The 22197-nt window shown below is 56.5% G+C and overlaps 1 protein-coding gene across 1 annotated transcript in view; it reads right to left on the reverse strand.

Moving 5' to 3' along the window:
* Nucleotides 1-22197, reverse strand: part of AHRR (aryl hydrocarbon receptor repressor) — a 93365-nt gene that overhangs the window by 52511 nt on the left and 18657 nt on the right. Inside the window, exon 3 of the mRNA XM_061129400.1 lies at nucleotides 21507-21688. Coding sequence (XP_060985383.1) covers nucleotides 21507-21688 — 182 coding nt within the window. The remainder of the gene's footprint in view (nucleotides 1-21506; nucleotides 21689-22197) is intronic.

Raw genomic sequence — 22197 nt, forward strand, 5'->3', positions numbered from 1 at the left:
AGCACAGTGCAGAGCTCCCCAACACTTCTTCCCAAACCAGAAGTTGTGCTAAACACTCCCTCCAGGGGCCATGGGGTTCCCCAGGAGCTGGTCAGAAATGCAGGGTCCCAGGTCCCCAGTTTCCCTCCAGTTTGGGTGGGGCCCACTGCAGACGGAGACCCCTCACACGCACATTCACATACAGACACATGCACACAAACAGAGAGACACATACAGAAACACACACACAGACATACATAGACACACACATATACACACTCACAGAGACACATACAGACATACACACACACACAGACACATGCACATACAGAGATACATACAGACACACACACAGACACACAAACACACACAGACACATAGAGAAACACACAGACATACACAGAGAGAGACACAGACACACACATAGACACACAAACACACAGAGACACACACAGTCACGCACACACACAAGGATACTCACAGACACACACAGAGACACACACAGTCACGTGCACACACACACACACACAGTCACACACACACACAGAGACACACACAGTCACGCACACACACACACACACACAGGGACACAGACATGCACATACACAGAGACACAGAAACACCACACACAGGCACATGCACACACAGAGACACACACAGTCACGCACACACACAAGGACACTCACAGACACACACAGAAACAGACACACACAGAGACACACACAGGCACGTGCACACACACACGCACACACACATAAGGACACAGGGACACAGACACGCACACACACAGGCAGCAGCCAAACTGACCACCCCTCTACCTCCCTGGTCCAGGCTGAGGGTATCCACAGGAACAAAGGGCTCCTCTGGAAGCCCTCTGCCCCACCCCCGTGGTCCCCTCAGTGGCCCTGCCGTTGCCTCTCTGATCCCCCTTCTCAGAAGCTGTGCTCCATCCCCTCCCTCCTCCTCAGAAGCTGCGCTCCATCCCCTCCCTCCTCCTCAGAAACTGTGCTCCATCCCCTCCCTCCTCCTCAGAGCTGTGCTCCATCCCCTCCCTCCTTCTCAGAAGCTGTGCTCCATCCCCTCCCTCCTCCTCAGAGCTGTGCTCCATCCCCTCCCTCCTCCTCAGAAGCTGCGCTCCATCCCCTCCCTCCTCCTCAGAGCTGTGCTCCATCCCCTCCCTCCTTCTCAGAAGCTGTGCTCCATCCCCTCCCTCGTCCTCAGAAACTGTGCTCCATCCCCTCCCTCCTCCTCAGAGCTGTGCTCCATCCCCTCCCTCCTCCTCAGAAGCTGTGCTCCATCCCCTCCCTCCTCCTCAGAAGCTGCGCTCCATCCCCTCCCTCCTCCTCAGAGCTGTGCTCCATCCCCTCCCTCCTTCTCAGAGCTGTGCTCCATCCCCTCCCTCCTTCTCAGAAGCTGCGCTCCATCCCCTCCCTCCTCCTCAGAAACCGTGCTCCATCCCCTCCCTCCTCCTCAGAGCTGTGCTCCATCCCCTCCCTCCTCCTCAGAGCTGTGCTCCATCCCCTCCCTCCTTCTCAGAAGCTGCGCTCCATCCCCTCCCTCCTCCTCAGAAACCGTGCTCCATCCCCTCCCTCGTCCTCAGAAGCTGTGCTCCATCCCCTCCCTCCTCCTCAGAAACCGTGCTCCATCCCCTCCCTCCTCCTCAGAAACCGTGCTCCATCCCCTCCCTCCTCCTCAGAGCTGTGCTCCATCCCCTCCCTCCTTCTCAGAAGCTGCGCTCCATCCCCTCCCTCCTCCTCAGAAACTGTGCTCCATCCCCTCCCTCCTCCTCAGAAGCTGTGCTCCATCCCCTCCCTCTCCTGCAGGAGAGACAACCCATTTCCCAGCAGAAGGTGCTGAGCTCCGGGAAACAGAACAGTCCACCTGGGCCCCGGGCAGAGACACAGATGGCCGGGCTCCCTCTCCACGAAGGGGAGGTTCTCTCTCCCTCCAGCAGCAGAGCCCCTCTCACGGTTGCTGGTTTTCAAGGCACCGAAAAATCTCTGAGCTCAGAAGCCAGAGGCGCTAACACTTAATCCCTTGTGTGTGCCTCTCTGCTCAGAAAGCAGAAGGGTGAGTGCCCAAGACTCCTGGAGCCAGCCCTTCCTGACCGGAGGCTCAGTGAGACCAGGAGCTGCGCTGGGGTCTGCAAGAACCTCCTGGGGCCCGGGCGCGCCCCGCCTCTGACTGAGGACCACACAGCCTGGCTCCAGAGGCTGAGAAACCCAGGAGGCAGTGGGCTGGGGCCCAGGCCCACTCCCATCCCTGCTGCGGGCTTCCCAGAGGGTCCGGCCCAACTGCCCACCCAGAGGCCACGTCTCCCAGGTGGTCTGAGGCCAGGAGGAGGGGGGCAGGACCCCACTCCCCAACCCAGGGCACCAGGGCTGTTCCCTCCAGGACCCAGACCAGCGAGGCCTCCCAACGGACCCACTGCAAAGCTCACTGTGGGGGCACCCCCCCACCAAGGGGAAGGGGAGGTTTGGGGACAGGCTTCCAGGCTCTCTTGCTTCTCAGCCCTGCAGCCCCGGAGTGGGGGTGCTGCTGCCCACAGCTGACTGAGGGCATCCCCAGGCGGTGACGTCACCACACAGGGGATTCGCTGACCCCTGCTGGGACCCTGCCCCCCACTGGAGGACACAGGCTTGCAGGGGCCAGAGCCGACACAGGCTGCCTGGGGAGCGGAGGTCGCTTCTGGAGGCATAAGTGGGGGTCCCCTTCCAACTTCCCTTCCCCCCCCACCACCACCACGGCGCGGCAGCATCGCGTGCGCCCCCAGCAGGCACCCCAGCTTCCCGCCTCCGCAGCCACATTCCGAGGGGCACGCCCGGCAGGGCCTCCGCGGGCCGCTGTCACGCGATGGGGCGTCAGCGCCGCAGTGACAGCCGCTTGGCCCTCGGCCAGGGCCTCGCGTGCGAGCAGGGCCGCCCGCGCGCCCCACCCCCAGGCCTGTGGCGAGACTGGAAGAGGCGAGACTGGAAGAAGCCGAATGCGATTCCTAGGCTCTCCCGGAGGCCCCGCCAGGGCGGGGGCGGGGGAGCGCGGCCTTCCGAAAACCCCTCTGAGCCACAGCCCCCCAGGTCAGGGGGGCCGGAAGTTGCCAGGGCAGCAAACTCTGGTGTGGATGGGGGTCAGAGCCAGGGCCGGGGCTGGGGGTGCCAGTCCTCTTAATGGGGGATGGCACAGCAGTGGGGGAGTGGGGAAGGAGAGAGAGTGGGGAGTACCCCCAGGGTGGGGGGTTGGGGAGCACCCCAGGGGTAGGGGGAGCAGCCCACACGCCCCGCGGCCCTGTGGCCAGCATCTGGGTCTGCTCTTTCATCTCAGCATCTCTCTCCACGGTCGGCCTCTCTCCCTCCCTGCCATGGCAGGCGGGGTTGGGGGGTCTCACCCACGATGACCTGGGACTGAGCCCCAGCTACGTCTGAGTGGGCCCCAGAGGGGAGGCCAGGGTCGCAGACAGGGTCTCTGCAGACAGCCCCAATTCTGGTGCCCTCCCGCCAGGCCTCCTCTCAGACAAAGGGCAAGCCCACCACCACGCTTCCCTGCCGTGTGCTCCTGGTTGCCCCGGTAACATGCTAGGGAGAAGAGCTAGCAGAGAGCAGGTGTGTGTGGGGGGGTCCATGGGGAAGTTTGTGGAAGTTGGAGAGGAGTCACTGAAGCCTCTGGGCCCCGCGAAGAAGGACTTGGCGGGGGTGCCCCAAGGCCCAGGGCTCCAGGAACCCCCTGAGGTCCAGCCAGGGACGGGAGCCCGCGCATCTAAGGGTCTCGTGCCCCCACTGAGCTGCTGTCCCCACCAGCCAGCCCTGTGTTGTCCCCAAAGAGGGCCAAATCACATGACACAGGTTTCAGCCAGCACCCACGACCCACCCGCCCCACCCCGCAGGCAGCCGGCCTCCTCCCCACAACCTGGTCTCTGAGGGGCAGTGGGAGGGGCCGCCAAGACCCCCAGTCCCACGGAAGCTATCCTGGCCCAGGGCAGAGACTGGGGTCGGTCTCCACACTGTCTGCAGACAGAGCTCAGGGCCTGCAGGCAGAAGAGGCGGCTGGTCAGGGCTGACCCCGCCCAGAAACGCACGGACTCCCTGAGGCTGGCACAGTCCAGCCTGAGCCCTGAGGCTGCCGGACCCAGGGCTCAGCCGAGGCCCTGGGTTCCCTCCCCCTCGCAGGCCCCAGAGCTCCAGCCACAGCAGAGGGTTCTCACTGCCCTGTCTGAGCTGCCCACCAGTGGACCCCAGAACCAACCAGAACCAGTTTCCCTCACTTCACTGACTCCCTGCATCCCTGAAAGGCTTCCCTGATATCTCAGTGGTACACAATCCACCTGCAATGCAGGAGACACAGGAGACACGGGTTTGACCCCTGGCTGGGGAAGATCTCCTAGAGGAAATGGCAACCCACTCCAGTATTCTTGTCGAAAAACCCCATGGAGCCTGGCAGCCTGCAGCCAAAGGGTTGCAAAGGGTTGGACATGAGTGAATGTCCAAGCCCATCCCTGAGCTGCTTGTCTGGAGGAGAGAGGCTGTGTGTGATCATCATGCAGACGGCGGGCATCCCTGTGTGGGCTGGGCTTCACACACAGCCTGGGGGGGAGACTGGAGAGGCTGCTGCCCTTGGGGGCTCAGCCCCCCCGTATCTCACCTCCTTCCCTGTCCTTCACACAGAGGAGACACAGGGCAGCTGCCACACTGGGCTGAGTCACGTGGCACAAGGACCCAGCCCCACCTGTCGCTGCTCAGGGTTCTGTGCTCGGGTCTGGCCACCGAGAGGTGCCAAGTGTCCCTGGTGGAGGAGAAACCCGGAGATGCCCCGTTTCTGCCTCTGGAAGTGCATGATGCCCAGAAGCCACCTTGCTCCTGGCCAGCTCCCCAGGGACAGGACAGGTGAGTCCAGATTATGGACACAGGGAATGTGGGGAGCAGGGGGCTGTCTGGGTGTGGGGTGCAGGAGTTCTGCCACCAGGGTGATGAGAGAGGAGCCAGGGTACCCCGGGGAGCTGGGCTGGACCTCAGCTCTGACGAGCAGCAGCTCCTGGAGTGGACGGGTCACTGCACACACAGCCCAGCCCTGACCCTCCAGCAGCACACCACCCCGGCCCGCGCGCCCAGGGCCGCATTCACGCTCGGCCGTGTGTCCCTCTGGAGGCAGCTGGTGTGAGCACAGCGCAGCCCAGCTCCCTCCATGCTGCGGAGGGAGGTCAGTGTGGAGGGGGCAGAGAGCGTGGAGCCCCTGGGACCCCAAGGAGCAGGCCTGCCCCCCTCTCCTGCACGCTTCCAGCCCAGATGCCCTTTGAGGCCTGCTCGGCAGAGGAGCACAGGCTCAGAGCAGGGGTCCGGGGGCCTCGGCGCCCTCTGAGATGGGGGTGGGCCGCTGGGGGTCCAGCACACCACCCACCTGATGTGCCTCGAGAGGGGCCTGGGCAGCAGTGTCCTGATGTTCCGTGTCTTGCTGCCACCAACTCGGCACAGACCTCCACGCGGACACCTGTGTGCCCACATTCCTGGCCCCTGAGGTGAAGGTGTCAGGAGGGGCTCTGGGCCACGAGGGGAGCCCCACGAGCGGGATGAGTGTCCTTATAACAGACCCCAGGGGCACTCTCACCCCTTCCCGGGTGAGGACAATTCAGAATTCAGTCCTCACCAGAGCCTAGCCATGGGGCACCTGACCTCGGGACTCCAGCCTCCAGGACTGAGAGGTGACGTCTGTGTGTCTGTCACAGCAGCAGAGCTGAGACGGGAGTGACCGCAGCCACGTCTGTGGTGGCCGCTCTTGGCCGTCCCCTTTCAGCAGCTGAGACCAGGCCCAGGGAGCAGGCGAACTCAACCCTCCGAAGGTGCCCTGTCACTTCCCGCAGGGACCGCGTGCCATCCTTGAGACAGGGGCCCAGGACGTGGAGAACCAACTTTCCCGAGAGACTGGGGGGTTAACTGGCTTCGCTCACCCCTGCCCCCACCACCAGCCCCTCTGGGTGACCCTGGGGATACTTCTCAGGGGCCCAGAGGCCCCACAAGTCCAGGAGCACGTGTGGGTCCCACGCAGCGTGGTGCACCTGCCGGGGGAACAAGTGGCCAGGCCTGGGGGGCAGATGGAGAATGCGGGGCCCCACTCTGACCTGAGCTCCCACCCCAGCGTGCCTGCAGACCCCGCCGCAACTCTGGCATCACATTCATGGAGCACCTCAGCTTTCAGACATTCAAACTCTCGCCCACGCCTCGCTTTTCAAGAACTAAAAGATAAACTCCTTGTCTTGCCGTTGGAGGATGACCGTGAATCACACAGGCTGGCAGAGAGTGCTGTCCTGTGACTCGACAGCAAAGGGGTCCGCAGAGGGGCCGGCTGGCTCTGTCTCCTTCTGGACAGTGGTTTTCTAAACCTGCGCTGTCAAGAACAGACGTGCTCACAGGGTTATGTGCTGTCGTGCCAGAGTCTGCCCGCCCAGCACAGGAAAGGTGACCGGAAGCACGTGGGCATAAGCGGCCAGGGCTGGACCAGCTCTCATCTCAGCCCCGAAGGAGGGGGTGGGGGCGTGGGGGCATGTCCTTCCAAGCCCCACAGTTAGGTGGGTGCGGAGGAGGGGCTCCAACGGCATCCAGAGCCCCAAGCTCAGTTAGGTGAGAAGAAACATCATGCGTGTGAATAAATGTGCCTATGTTTAGAAAACAAGAGTCCACTCCAGGACGCAGACCGCATCAGCTTGTGGGTTTTTTACAGAATGAATTTCCCTGTTTTCCAAAATAACCAGGGAAGCTCCAGAGGTTTCACAGCTCAATCTGGCTCCGGGCACCAGGAAAGCGGAGCCCCCGCCTCCACAGCTGCCCGGCCCAGTCCTCTTCACTGGCTTTCTGGGGTCTGGCGGGCAGGAGCCCAGGGTTGCAAGTCCTGCAGAGGAACTGTGCTCTCTCCTTAATCCCCATGCTGCAGTGCAAGTTTTAGGGAAGTTTTCAACTCTTATCTCCTCAACTGTTATCTCCTCAAATATAGCTCTTGCACAACAAAGGAAACTATAAGGAAGGTGAAAAGACGGCCCTCAGAATGGGAGAAAATAATAGCAAATGAAGCAACTGACAAAGGATTACTCTCCAAAATGTACAAGCAGCTCATGCAGCTCAATACCAGAAAAATGAATAACCCAATCAAAAAATGAGCAGAAGCCCTAAACAGACACTTCTCCAAAGAAGACATACAGATGGCTAATAAACATGAGAAGATGTTTAGCATCGCTCATTATTAGAGACATGCAAATCAAAACTGCAATGAGATTTCATCTCACACCGGCCAGAATGGCCATCATCAAAAAGTTTACAAATAATAAATGCTGGAGAGGGTGTGGAGAAAAGGGAACCTTCCTACATTGTTGGTGGGAATGCAAACTGATACAATCACTATAGAGAACAGCATGGACAGTCCTTAAAAAACTTGGAATAAAACTACCATACAATTCAGCAATCCCACTACTGGGCATATACCAAGAGGAAACCAGAATTGAAAAAGACTCGTGCACCCCAATATTCATTGCAGCACTATTTACAACAGCTAGGTCATGGAAACAATCTAGATGTCCATCAGCAGATGAATGAAAAAGGAAGTTGTGGTGCATATGTACAATGGAATATTACTCAGCTATAAAAAGGAATGCATCTGAGACAGTTCTAATTAAGTGGATGAATCTAGAGCCTATTAAACAGAGTGAAGTAAGTCAGAAAGGGAAAGACAAATACCACATATTAATGCATGTATGTGGAATCTAGAAATACTGTACTAGTGATTCTATGTGCAGGGAGCAAAGGAGACACAAATATAAAGAACAGACTTGGACTCAGTGGAAGAAGGAGAGGGTGAGATGATTCGAGAGAATAGCATTGAAACACGTACATTACCATATGTAAAATAGATGACCAGTTTGAGTTTGATGCATGAAGCAGGGCACCCAAAGCCGGTGCTCTGGGACAACTTGGAGGGGTGGGGGGTGGTTCAGGATGGAGGGGACACATGTATGCCTATGACTGATTCATATTGATGTATGGCTTCCCAGGTGGCCCAGGGGGTAAAGAACCTGCCTGCAATGCAGGAGATGCCAGAGATATAGGCTTGATCCCTGGGTTGGGAAGATCCTGTGGAGGAGGGCATGGCAGCCCACTCCAATATTCTTGCCTGGAGAATCCCATGGACAGAGGAGCCTGGCAGGCCTTAGTCCACGGGGTCGCAAAGAATTGGACACAACTGAAGAGACTGAGCACATGGCAAAAATCACAATATTGTAATTATCCTCCAATTAAACTAAATCTCTGAATTTAAAAAGAGAAGAGGGGGGGACACAACCAAAAGTAGCTCTTTGGGAAGAAAAAGGAAAGGAGATTTTATTTACACGTGTTTTGGTTCCACATGCTCTTGATGGTAGAAGAGGTCAACTATTCGGGTTTCTCACTTAATTTCAACAGTCTGAAGGGAAGTGTACAGTGGCAAGCCCAGGGCTCAAGAAACGTTTTGAAAAAGCAGACAAACCAAAAAGAAAAAAAAACAGTGCTATAAAGTCAAGTAGTTATTCCATGAGGAACTGCATGGTGTCAAGATAAGCAGGACACAGGGACTTGCCTCATGGTCCAGGGGTTAAGAGTCTGCCTTTCAATGGGTGGAGACCAAGACCCCACAAGCTGTGGGGCAAATAAACCCGCCCACCATTTAGGCAGGAGGAGATACCACCCTGCAGGGTAAAGTAATTGGAGAGTCATTCCCTGTGGACTGGAACTCCAAAATGAGGATAGCAGGACAATTAAGACAGGAGGCTGGGCCCTGCCCAGACCATATATATCTCATTCTAGAAGTCAGGAGACCTCCCCAACCACATATGCACATAAAGGCTCCTTGGAGGTCAAAGGGGGAGTTATGTCAAGGGATGTTCTCTACCCATATGCCTTATAAAATCCATCTTGGCTAAGGGATGCATGCAAACACATGGGAGGATCTTGAGATACATCAAATGCGGACTGTGAACCAAGGAAATCAAAATGATTGGCCGAAGGAAACCTAGAAGAAATGCCCCATAAAGGTAATTCAAACTGCCACCAGGACACAAGTCGAGACTCTCTCTGAGTCCGCCCATGTGTCTATCCACATATACTGTACTTATTCCCCTTAATAAACACTTGCTTCACGGACTTTCCATCTTTGTGGGAATTCTTTTCTGCAAAGCCAAAGGGCCAGAGGCCTGGTCACTGACCACTGGTCTGGTGGCCAGGATCTGGGGCTCTCACTGACACAACTTGGCCTCTCTCTGGCTGGGGAACCCAAGCCCCACTACAAGCCATCGCAGGCCGAGGCCACATCACCACCACTAGAGAGCCCTTCACCACAGTGAAACAGCCCACATGACGCAACGAAGATGCCACATGCTGCAACTCACAGACAAATAGATAAGAGGATGATCAGAGCACATTCTTCCCTTGCGAAAGGACTGGTTTCTTCCCCTAAGAATTCCAGACGAGCTCTAGGAAGATCAGCTCCTGTCAGCCACTCACCTCACCCTCTCTGCTGCTCCTCCTCCAGCTCCTGCTTATCTACAATAACACCAAGTCAGGCACTCCAGGTTGAAGGGGCAGACTGTCCTCAGGGCAGCTCCAGCCAAGAACAGGCCGGATCTGGAGGAGTGGCCAGCTTGGCTGTCACAGTGTCTGATGCATGCGCATAGGATGAATTTGTAAATAAATTTACAAAGAAGCCTCCAAGTACAGAACTTGCACGTCACCCAACCTGGAGCCCATTGGTCACCACCAGTGACTCCAGCGGTCGTTTCCACCACAGTCCTGCCTGACTCACCACCCACAGGCAGGGTTGATTGGGCAATGGGTGGGGGGAGGTCTCTGCCCAGGTGCTTGGGGCCTTCTATGGCCGAGTCAGTCTCCACCCCTGTGCAGGGACACAGCCCAGCACTGAAGGTCCCAGTGCGGCTGGAGGAAGCGGCCAAAGAGATGACTCTGAGCAAACGCTTGGAGAAGGGAGACCCCGGGGCCCGGTCATGAAGCGGCTGCAGGTGAGCTGGGTCAGCGGCCCCCAGGAGTCCCCTCCACCCCCTCCCAGCACCTGTCCCCTCAGGGGCCCTTGGCTCAACCTATGGAACCACCGGTGGTAACCGTGCTGCTCAGAGCACACTCTTCCCTTGCAAAAGGACTAGTTCCTTCCCCTAAAAATTCGAGGCGAGCTTTTGGAACATCAGCTCCTGCCAGCCCCCCACCCCACCCTCTCCGCTGCTCCTCCTCCAGCTCCTCCCCTTGACTCACACCCTCAGCAACTTCCCCGGTCCACAGTTTTCTCTACTCCTTCTTCTTTTCGTTTGTGTTTTATTTTGAGACAACATCAAGCATGCAGAAATGTTGTAAGAACAACACCCAATGTCCTCTGCCCAGAGAACCCCCCTCCACCCCGGGACTTCACCGACTGCCCAGAGCATCCTCTCAGCCAGGCACGGGCTACTGTCCATCCAGATGCCCCTGGTCCTTCTTGACTCAAGATGGGACAAGCTGCTCTGCAGGCTGCCCCTGAGGTCCGGTTTGCTGATGCGTCCTCAGCATGTCCGGTGGGAACATCACAAAACTAAGCAGTGTCCTCACACATCCTGCAGCCTGGCACACGGGGTCGGTTTCTTCCGGGACTGAAGAGGCCATGTTTGGTCACTGGGACAGTGTGCTGGCTTTCCCCACTGCAGGGCTTCCCTCTTTGTAGCTAATTAGTACTTCGTTTTTCAAGACTCAAATATTCCATTTCTTACTTTCACCAATTTTAGTGTCCATTGACATTTCCAGCCTGAATTATTCCTCCAGTGGTTACCAACTGGGCATTTTATAATTCACCTCCGCTCAAAAGTCACCCATCTAGAGGCCTCTTTCCTGGCAGTTTGGTCAGGTGTCATGGTGTCTGTTTAGTTGTTCATTTACTTATATCCATGCAGATTTAGAGAATCCCATCTCATTTGCTGGATTATCATCTGTCACGACACACGTTCATCTTAATGCTGAGACTGTCCCAACCTGGTTAGGGGAGCCCCTCAGGAGGCCTGGGTCCCTGGGGAGCCCCTCAGGAGGCCTGGGTCCCTGGAGAGCCCCTCAGGAGGCCTGGGTCTGGGGGTATGTCCCCTCAGGAGGCCTGAGTCTGGGGGTATGTCTCCTCAGGAGGCCGGGGTCCGGGGGTATGTCCCCTCAGGAGGCCTGGGTCCTGGGGAATGTCCACTCAGGAGGCCCAAGTCCCGGGGGAGCTCCTCAGGAAGCCTGGGTCTGGGGGTATGTCCCCTCAGGAGGCCTGGGTCCCGGGAGGTATGTCCCCTCAGGAGGCCCAGGTCCCAGGGGAGCCCCCTCAGGAGGCCTGGGTCTGGGGGTATGTCCCCTCAGGAGGCCTGGGTCCTGGGGCAGCCCTTCAGGAGGCCTGGGTCCGGGGGTATGTCCCCTCAGGAGGCCTGGGTCCTGGGGCAGCCCTTCAGGAGGCCTGGGTCCGGGGGTATGTCCCCTCAGGAGGCCTGGGTCCGGGGGTATGTCCCCTCAGGAGGCCTGGGTCCTGGGGCAGCCCTTCAGGAGGCCTGGGTCCAGGGGTATGTCCCCTCAGGAGGCCTGGGTCCGGGGGTATGTCCCCTCAGGAGGCCTGGGTCCTGGGGCAGCTCTTCAGGAGGCCTGGGTCCAGGGGTATGTCCCCTCAGGAGGCCTGGGTCCGGGGGTATGTCCCCTCAGGAGGCCTGGGTCCTGGGGCAGCCCTTCAGGAGGCCTGGGTCCGGGGGTATGTCCCCTCAGGAGCCCCAGGTCCCAGGGGAGCCCCCTCAGGAGGCCTGGGTCTGGGGGTATGTCCCCTCAGGAGGCCTGGGTCCAGAGGTATGTCCCCTCAGGAGGCCTGGGTCCGGGGGTATGTCCCCTCAGGAGGCCTGGGTCCTGGGGCAGCCCTTCAGGAGGCCTGGGTCCGGGGGTATGTCCCCTCAGGAGCCCCAGGTCCCAGGGGAGCCCCCTCAGGAGGCCTGGGTCTGGGGGTATGTCCCCTCAGGAGGCCTGGGTCCAGAGGTATGTCCCCTCAGGAGGCCTGGGTCCGGGGGTATGTCCCCTCAGGAGCCCCAGGTCCCAGGGGAGCCCCCTCAGGAGGCCTGGGTCTGGGGGTATGTCCTCTCAGGAGGCCTGGGTCCAGAGGTATGTCCCCTCAGGAGGCCTGGGTCCAGGGGGAACCCCCTCAGAAGGCTGGAGTCCCAGGAGAGGTATGTCCCCTGAGGAGGCCTGGGTCCGGGGGTATGTCCCCTCGTGCTCTGAACACAGCCTGCTGTCCAGCATGGACGGTCCAGGCTCATCTTGTCCGTTCTCTGCTCCTGCTCTGGACAGAGGCCAGAAGGCATGAGTCCCTTTCAGTGATGAACTGCGTCTGGAAACTGAGGTCTGAAGGCCACCTGTGTCCCCTGTTCTGGGGTGGCCCCTTCAGTAGACAGAGCTGGAACACACATACACATGCACACACGTTTAGGCACACGTGTGTGTGTGTGTGTGTGTGTGTGTGTGTATGCGCACAATGTGAGTTCACATCAGGACCTCTGTTACAATTCTGTACCATGGACTCAGTATAGGGTGGACTTATTTTTCATTTGACATTTAGTAGAAATTGCTTTAAAACTGTCTGGGCCTAGATTTTTCTCTGTGGGAAGATTTTAACCACTCATTCAAATAGCCATATGACTATTTGGGTGTTTTATTTCTTCTTCAATTTTAATAAGCTATATTTCTAAGCATTTACTATATTTTCAAATCTACTAGCATAAATTTGTTCATAATAATTTCAAGCCATCTTTTAAATATCTGCAGCATATATCATCATGCTTTATATATAATATGCTATATAATATTCCTTTTACTTCCTAATACTGTTTGCTATTTTTCCTTGATCAGTCTCACCAGATCTTTATTGTTTTATCATTTTTTTTTTTATCATTTTAAAGGAATTCTATTGTATGTTACCTTTCTATTTCACAAATACCTTCTGCTTTATTATTTCCTATGACTGTTTTTTATTTAGTTCACTTTATCAACACTGAATGCTTAGCTAGTTAATTTTCATCCCTTCTTCTTTCACATTAGACCCTCAAGTTGATTTATTTCTAAGAATTGCATTAGCTGCAGCCACACATTTTGATGGATTGAGGAGCCTGGTGGTATTCAGTCCACGGGGTCACAAACAGTCCAACACAACTGAGCACACACACATATTTTGATTTGCAAATATTTCCTCAGTTCTGTCATGTTTTCTACTTTGGTCTATGTTATTTACAAATGTGTTTATTTCCAAATGTAAGGGCTTTCAAGTCATCTTTTCTACAGATTTCCAGCTTAACTGGCTTGAGGGCTCACCATGCATTCTTCATGATTTTGTCTTTTGAAATTTATTGTGACTTGCTTTATTGACCAATATATTTTCAATTTTGGCTTCCCAGGTGGCTCAGTGGGTAAAGAATCTGCCTGCAATGCAGGAGACACAGGTTTGAACCCTAGGTTGGGAAGATCCCCTGGAGGAGGGCATGGCAACCCACTCCAGTGTTCTTGCCTGGAGAATCTCATGGACGGAGGAGCCTGGTGGGCTGCAGTCCATACAGTGGCAAAGAGTTGGACATGACTGAAGTGACTGAGCATGCACGCATATTTTCAATATATTTACAAGTTACATGTGGGCTTGAAAAGATGTGAGTGTTAAGTCTCAGAGTACAGTGTTATGTATGTCCATGATTAACCCTTTTTTGCATTGCTCAAATCTTCTTTAATTGTTACCGATTTTTATTTATCTGATCTATCAAGTACTGAGAGAACTATCTAAAATCTTTCTCTCTGATGATGAATTCATGTATTTTTCCTTATAGTTCTGTCAATATTGGTTTTATATTTTTGAGGTGATGTTATTAAAAGCACAGAAATTTAAAATTATTCTCTTTGCTTGATAAAATAAAATGCTTAATGACTTTTAAATGATACTCTCTCATGATCTCCAGTAATATTTTTCACCCTAAAATCAAGTTTTTGACATTAACATAGCTTTACCAAATGTATTTCAGTTAGTATTTTTCCAATATATCTTTTTCCATCCTTTTACTTTCAACCTTTCTGTGCCTTTTGTAAACAGAGACATTCACTCTAATAATCCTTATCTTTTAGTTGGCCTGTTTAGTCCACTTACATTGTCTGTAACTAATGACACATTTGGAATTTTACGCTTTCTATTTGTTACACTCTTCCACATTTCTTTTTTCTTCTTTCCTGTCTTTTCCTTTTGATTAATTACATTTTCTCATTCTACTTTTTTCTCTCCATTATTTTGAAAGTTAAACCTTTCTGTTGTCTTGATGATTATCCTGAAAATTTTATTATGAATTAGTTACTCAACCTCCAAATTTAATTAATACAAGAAATGTTGAAATCTTTAACTCAAATCTCCCTCTCCAAATTTATATGCTGTCATGGCCAGGGCTTTATTTTTCTCATTTTTTGCCCTTACCATATGCCATTATTACTATTTCACACATCAGTGTTTGCTCTGATTGACACCCTTCTCCATTCCTCCTTGCAGCCCAAACCTTGCCTTCTTTCTGCATTTTAAAGGAGGTACATCCTTTAAAAATGTTTTTTAAAAATTTATCTTTGGGTTCTCAACTGCACTTAGTTTTTAGTCTCTTTGAGTATCCCTTAATTTCCTGCTGACTGAGTGATACATGTTTAAAGGTTCAGATATTTCATCTTGTATTTCACATGTCATCTGCCTGATGGCTACAGTTACTGACATTGTATCTGCTGGAAATGGAAGAGTCTGTTTGCTTGGTGGCAGACCTTCCCCGCTGGACTGTAAGTCCTGGGAGGTGAGGACCACAGCCGCTGCTCTGTTTACCTGCATTAGAGCTTGCTGTTACTGTGAAACTTTCAGTCTGAATTTGGGCCAAGGCCCCACCACAACATGTTCCAACTGTTGGCCCCAGATGACCTTGGCAAGGCTTCAGATAGGATGTCAGAGGTGAGAGATGTTTGAGGCTGGAAGTAGGACTTCCTTGGAGGGTGATGCTGTTGGTTCCACCCCCTCAACCTGCACCAGAAGAGGGCTGGAGGCCCCTGCCCCTGCCAGCGCCCAGCGAGAGGAGCTTTGTGATGGCCCTGCGAGGCCTGCACGTGCCTCCAGGGGCCCGTGGGGTGGGTATCTCTCTATATTCAAGAACTCCAAAGGTGTTTGGGCTGCAAGTGAGAAGCACCATGTGTCAACCAGGCCCGGCCCGTCAAAGACGTATGTCTCCTGTGGAGCAGGTGGGGCCACAATATCCAAACACTTGCTGAGGGTATCTCAGCTCCTCCCGGGAGGATGCCTGTAGGCATGTGGCCGTCTGACACTTGTGTTAAGGAAGGAAGTGCAAGGAAGTGACTAGAGAGGATGGGTGACCCATGTCAGCCACGGAGGCAGACAGACACCCCGGGCATGTGGTCCTCAGAGGCCGGGAAAACACCAAGACCACCTGGGTGCCAGCTCCCGGCAACGCCAGGCAGACTTCTCCCAAACTCACCTCTTCTTCCTGCTGCTGCTCTCACCTGGAAAGGCCAGAAACCATGGCTCTGGGATCACCATCCGGCTCCCCACCCACCCCAACCCTGCCTGCTGGACCCTCAGACTAGGCAGTGAGAAGGCTCACACTTGAAATTCTTTCAGAGATTTATTGTTCGGCTGGACTGATCACACTAGTACCAGTGACGGAAAGACCTTAAATGACCCAGAAGGGACAGGGAAGGTCCGGGACTGCCCCTGGTCCATCCCACAGCAGTGAAATAAAAAGCAACACTCTTCCCTGTGTTGTGGGGGACACAGGTCCTGGAAGGACTCAGGAACCAGGAGAGAGTGAAAGAATGAGGAGCCTGCACACAGCCTGACGTGACCCAGAGCAGCATATCTTTGCTGGAAAGACCCCGGGGGCTGTCCTCCAGAAGCTGTCCGTGCTGTGGGGACGGGGCTCCCACAGGGGAAGAGCTGGAGAGGAGATGCAGCCCCAGCCCAGCCAGAGCCACATCCCAGAGGGGAGGAATTCACGGAGCAGCCCCATGAAGGCAGGGGAGTCTGGTCCTGACCCGGCTCCCAGCATCTCAGAGGCCTTGCACCCCTTGCCACTCAGAGGTGGGAGCGCCCACTTGCAGAACACAGTGGGGAGGGCCCCCTGGAGCCTCCAACCGCTCGTTCTCAGGGACGGGGCCCCAGCTCGCATCCCTCGGAGCCCCGCCTCGCCCCATGGCACAGTGGGGCCAGGCCTCAGGATGTGCTCTGCGGGATCACAGACACTCATTCCCAGCAGAACTCATCAGGGAAGGATGGCTCGTCAGTGAAAGCTGAGAACTGCACAGTTTAGCTCAGCCGCATCCACTGCACTCCCAGGTCACAGGATCCTAAGACTCGGGGAGAATTTCATCTCTGACCTGCAGAGGAGTCCAGTGTCCCGTGTATCCCGGACACATCTCAGGACATGGGGCTTGTGGACCTGCCACCCGGAGCGGGTGAAGCAGACCCACCCAGCTCAGGCGAGCCTGGGGCCAGGGTCCACCTGGAATGGAGCGTGCAGGTGGGCTGCCTGGGCTGAGTGGATAGTGAGCGGGGGCGGGTCCTCACAGCTCAGGGATCTCTGGATCGTCCCTGGAGGCCGAACCTGTGTTTTCCCCTCCTGGGTCTGTCTGCTGAGTGTCCCCTCCCTCTGCTCATCCCACCCACAGCCCTGCCTGCATGCCACCGGCCACGCTAAGGTGACTGGGGATCCTAGGTCTTGCCACCAGCCAGGCTAGGGTGACCGGGGGTCCTGGGTCACTCCACCAGCTGGGCTAGGATGACCGGGGTCTTGCCTACACGCCACTGGCCAGGCTAGGGTGACCAGGGTCCTGGGTCATGCCACCGGCCAGGCTAGGATGATGGGGGGTCCTGCCTGCATGCCACCAGCCAGGCTAGGGTGACAGGGGGTCCTGGGTCATGCCACCGGCCAGGGTAGGGGGGCTAGGGGTCCTGGGTCATGCCACCGGCCAGGCTAGGGTGACTGGGGTCCTTGGTCATCTGCATGCTGGTCCCCATTCTAGGCCCCTGAAGCCCAGGTCCAGTGAGTCTCCTGCCTGGGTCAATGCTGCAGCGTCGTCTGCTGGGCCTGAGAAGGGGGCACCTGGGACCTCACGTCCTGGGCCACATGTCCTAGCGGGAACCTGGCTCCCGCCCCCCTCAGGGTCCTTCACATTCTCCACCCACCCTGCCTCCCTTTTCTGTGATCAGTCCCCCGTTTCCCTTCTTGCAAACAGTGAAACTTGCAAGAGTGGAAAATCCCTCTTTTGGGTACAAGCAAAGGGTTTATAACTAAGAAGCACCAGCCCGCAGTCTACTCAGATCCAAGTTAACTAATTAAATAAGTTCACTGCCTTTTAAAAATTCATGAAAGTTGACACAAACACGACACTACAAGCAAATTTGCAGGCCATTATTACTCTTGGAGGCTGGAACTTTCCAGTTCATGTCCTTCCCAAAGGTGACTTTTTATGGAAGCTTTAATGAAATTATCCGTTTCTGAGTCAGGAAGCAGAGATTAAGATCCAATTTTTATAGCTCGACTTTTTTTCTAACTATGTAGAGGGAATGAATTCAGGAAAATGTTTAGAATTTCCCCTAAAATGTACAGCCTGAGGAAGATCACAAACTTGGGAATCCTTGGGAGAAAAGGGTGATAGGGAAGTCAAGTTCATTACCTCCCCCAGCTGTGACCAGCAGGGCCACCCACTGGCAGCGTGAGGGCTCCACAGACCTGATGGGGCATCCCCCTGCCTTGGGGCAGGGAGAGGGATCGGGCACAGTGCAGGAGAAGCACTCTGCTCCTGGTTAAGAGGAACCATGCATTCAGGCGGACACCGGGCCGATACCTGAACTCCTGCAAACAACAGAACCAAAGTCTTTACAAGGCCACCAACCCTGGCCTGGCTGGACACAGCTGTACCCGAGGAAGTGACCAGTCCCCTATCAGTGTCCTAAAGGCAGATGGAAGCCTCTGTGGGAGGTAGGTGAACAGAAAACCCTCCTGAGCAGCCCCACACCTGGCCCAGCTGTCCACATGGGTCACTGAGGCAGCCCCGGGCATGGGGAACCCTGGGGACAGGTATGGGGTCCCTGGAATGGGGGGTGGGGACCCCATAAAGGGAATGAAGACCCCAAAATGGAGGTGGAGACCCCACAGTGTGGATGGATAACCCCACAGTGGGGAGAGGCCCCGGAGTGGGGATGGAGAGCACACAGTGGGGGATAAAGACCCCACAATGGGGATGGAGACCTCGCAATGGGGACAGAGGCCCCGGAATGGGGATGGAGATTCCCACAGTGGGGATGGAGGCCCCACAGTGAGGATGGAGACCCCACAATGGGGTGGACACCACACAGTGGGGATGGAGACCAGGCATTGGGAGTCAGGGTCTGAGAGTTTCTGAAGATGGGTCCGTGAGCCCCCAGCACCCCCAGGCCTTCGGAGAGGTCCTGTTATCCCTTCATGGAACTCTCTCCTTCGTGAGCACAGATGGGGCTGGAGAACTGGCAACACCAGCAGGGCCTGCGGCTCCAAGACAAGGGCCCTGGACTCCACACCAAGGCCACACCAGTGCTGAATGACTGCTTTTGCTGTTTCACACATTTGCATTTTTCCTACCTAAAGATCTGATGCATTTTCAGTTAGACTTGGAAACCTGGACAGTAAAACCCTCTCAGGGATAAAGGTTTGTCTACAGCCATACCACCCTGAACGCGCCCGATCTGTTCTGACCTCAGAAGCTAAGCAGGGTCAGGCCTGGTTAGTACTTGGATGAGAGAGAAAAGCTTTAGCGAGTCTGTGCGTCAGCCCCAGTGGGGGCTTGGTCAGGTCCGCGGTGCCCCCACGGCAGGGCCCTGGGGCCTGGTTAGTGCCTGGATGGCCGAGAAAAGCTTTAGCGAGTCTGTGCATCAGCCCCAGTGGGGGCTCGGTTGGGTGTGCGATGCCCCCACGGCAGGGCCCTGGGGACGGTGCGTTCATGGGCCCTCCTTCGGAGAGGTGCAGGGCCCCTGTGGGACGGAGCCCTGGGAGGCACTCAGGACAGAGCCCTCCCCGGAAGGCACTCAGGAGCGGCCGACAGACACCTGAAGGCCTGACCCCAAAGCAGAAAGCTGGCTGCAGCCCCTGAGGACTCAGCACCCAGGAACCGTGGAGTCCACGGTGGCCAGGAACCACGTGCCCTGGGCCCCACACCGCAGGTCCCGGCAGCTGGAGGTACTGATGTTTAATTTAGAAGTAGTGTCACTGGAAGGCTTCCCCAGGGGCTCAGCAGTAAGGAATCTGCTTGAAATGCAGGAGCCACAGGAGATGTGGGTCAATGCCTGGGTTGGAAGATCCCCTGGAGGATGGCACGGCAACCCACTCCAGTATTCTTGCCTGGAGAATCCCATGGATGGAGGAGCCTGGTGGGCTGCAGTCCATGGGGTCACAAAGAGTCGGACACGACTGAAGTGACTTAGCATGCACGCATGTCACATGAAGCCCCTGTGGAGCTGTCGCTTTCAACTTCCGCTTGGAATGGAGGAGCTGGGAAAGTGACCCACTTCACACAAAGAACCACATAACCCCTTGAGTTTCCCCATTTTCCTGCACCCATCAGAGATCCAAGGCCCAGGTAACCATAACCCGAGATCCAGGGAAATACAGGTGCTTTAAGGAGGGATAGGAGATTGTGGGCATGGGAGGGACTCAGACAGAACTCAGGCCCAGTTCTGCAAGTGGGCCAGTGGGACATGCAGGAGAACGCAGGACTCCTGGTGGCTGCAAGAAGTGTGAATCTGGGGACCCGTGGGGGCCTCGGGGCTGACCACAGGGAGGAGGCGCCGGCAGGGCAGGGCGCCAGTTAATGGGGGAGGGGCCCAGACCACAGCTGGGGAGGGTGGGGCCTTCTCAGTGCAGGACTGAAGTAGCAAGGGTCCCTTAGACGGCTCCATGACGGGGCTGCCTCTATGCGGCCTACAGACCACACCACCCCCCTCGCCTCCTCCTGGAAGCCCTCCAGCCAGCACAACTCTCCCGGTGACCCCCCAAATTCCTGTCCCCATGGCACCCACCATTCTCTGCTGCCCTCCAAGCCTACTTTTCCAAAAATGCTTCATAAGCTTGTGCCTCCAGCCATGGTGGGGCGGGGGGATCTGGGTGATTTACTGGAGGACGAACCTGGGCTGGTGCTGGGCAAATCCCAGCCCAAGCTGTCAAAACTCTGCCCATGTCCTCACCCTATGATTTCCCTGAGCCCGCGTGTATGTGTGTGGGGGGTGGACACATGTGGGCGTCACAAGGAGCAAGGACCTCCCCGCCCCCAGTACCAAGCCTGGGTCAGCAGACACAGCCCTGAGTGCTCAGCCTCCCCTGGGGACAGAGGTCCTTTCCACGAGGGACAGCTCGGCTCACTGGGGTCAGTACCACTCAGTGTGCCGTGCGCACCCCTAACAGGGGTCCAGCCCCAGAGCGGAGCCGGACACAGGGGAGGGACCATGGGGCCCCGGGAGTGGGACCCAGACCCTGTCAGCACCCTCACACAGAGGGGGCTCCAGGGCCAGCCGCGGCGGGAGGACTGGGGTTCCCGCTCCAGGAGACAAAGGGAAGGCCGGGAGGGCCCGGTGCCAGGCTGGTCGGCGCTGGCCCAGCTGGAGGGTGCAGTGAGCGAGTCCCTGGGGGAGTCAAGGTTGAAAGCAGCCTAAGTCCTCAGGAAAAGTTCCCTCCCAGGCCGAGAAAGCCAGCAAGGCACAGTGGCTGCCACACCTCAGGCACGTTGGAAGCACGCACATCCCCAGCCCCGTAGCGGGGCTGGCACTGTATGGCCCGGGTCCCCGTGGTTCCGGGCCGCAGCCTCAGAGGCTGGCCCTCCTAACCAAAGCCCAAGGTGGGTTTCGGCCACAGGAGGCTGTGCACGCGTTGACTCCCAGAGCCTTGAGCAGAGTGTGAGCCTGTGGTCAGCTGCTGTCCGCCACCCCCTGGTGTCCACACGTGCCTACTGTAAACACTCATCTTACCTCTGCCCGAAGACACAGAATAAATGCACAGTTTTGTAAGAAGCTCAGACTTGGCTGAGGGCTGATGGCCGAAGGCTGAAGTAGGCCGGTGAAAACCACATTTCTTCCCCAGTAGCTCAGCCAGGCCACGCGAAGCATAAGGCTTGCCCAGGGGCACCAGACACGAGCAAGTACCCAGCGCGTTGCAAGGGCCTGACGGACACACCAGCTGCCCTGCGCCGAGGGGGGCCGCACCTGGCCCAGCACAGCATCCCGAGGCAGGTGAGCCAAACAGGGGAGAGCCGGCCCCAGGTCCCTCCCCACCAGAGCTGCTCTGGTCGGTCGCACTCAGCACTCTGCCTCTAAAGGGTTCCAGACAAGAAGCGAAAACAGGCCCATCCCAGGGAAGCCAGGTGGGCCCTGGCGAGGCCCGGGGGACAGAGGTGATAAAGCCAGGTGGGCCCAGGCCAGGCCCGGGCGGACAGAGGTGAGGGTCTTACCTTGGAAGAAGCTCTTCACCCTGAGGTAGCTGACACTGAGGCGCAGGACGGAAAGCTTGTCGAGCTTAGAGATGATGTCGGGCGGCAGCGGCAGCAGGCTGGCCAGGTGGTCCAGCTCGGCATTGAGGCGGTCACGGTGCCGCTTGGAAGGGTTCGACTTCTCGGCGCCCACAGCAGGCCTCCTGTGAGGGGAAGACCACAGTCAGGCTGGGACTCCCAGGTGGAAAGCGTCCCAGGCAGTGACCTCAGGAGAAGCACTTGGCTACAAAAAGCAGCCGCCAGCAAACACGTGCCTCACGGGATGAAAAGGCACCAGTTCCTGGAGATGCACAAGCTAGACTGTAGCCATGCCAGCCACATGAGCTACGCCAGGCACAGAGGCCACGCCAGGCACAGAGGCCACGCTGGGCACACCAGCTATGCCAGCCACAGAGGCCACGCCAGCCACCGAGGTCACACCGGGCACATCAGCTACGCCAGCCACAGAGGCCATGCCAGCCACAGAGGCCATGCTGGGCACATCAGCTACGCCAGCCACAGAGGCCACTCCAGCCACAGAGGCCATGCTGGGCACACCAGCTATGCCAGCCACAGAGGCCACGCTGGGCACATCAGCTATGCCAGCCACAGAGGTCACACTGGGCACATCAGCTATGCCAGCCACAGAGGTCACACTGGGCACATCAGCTAT

This window comes from Dama dama, chromosome 25, assembly GCF_033118175.1.
Source record: "Dama dama isolate Ldn47 chromosome 25, ASM3311817v1, whole genome shotgun sequence".
Taxonomy (NCBI): Eukaryota; Metazoa; Chordata; class Mammalia; order Artiodactyla; family Cervidae; genus Dama; species Dama dama.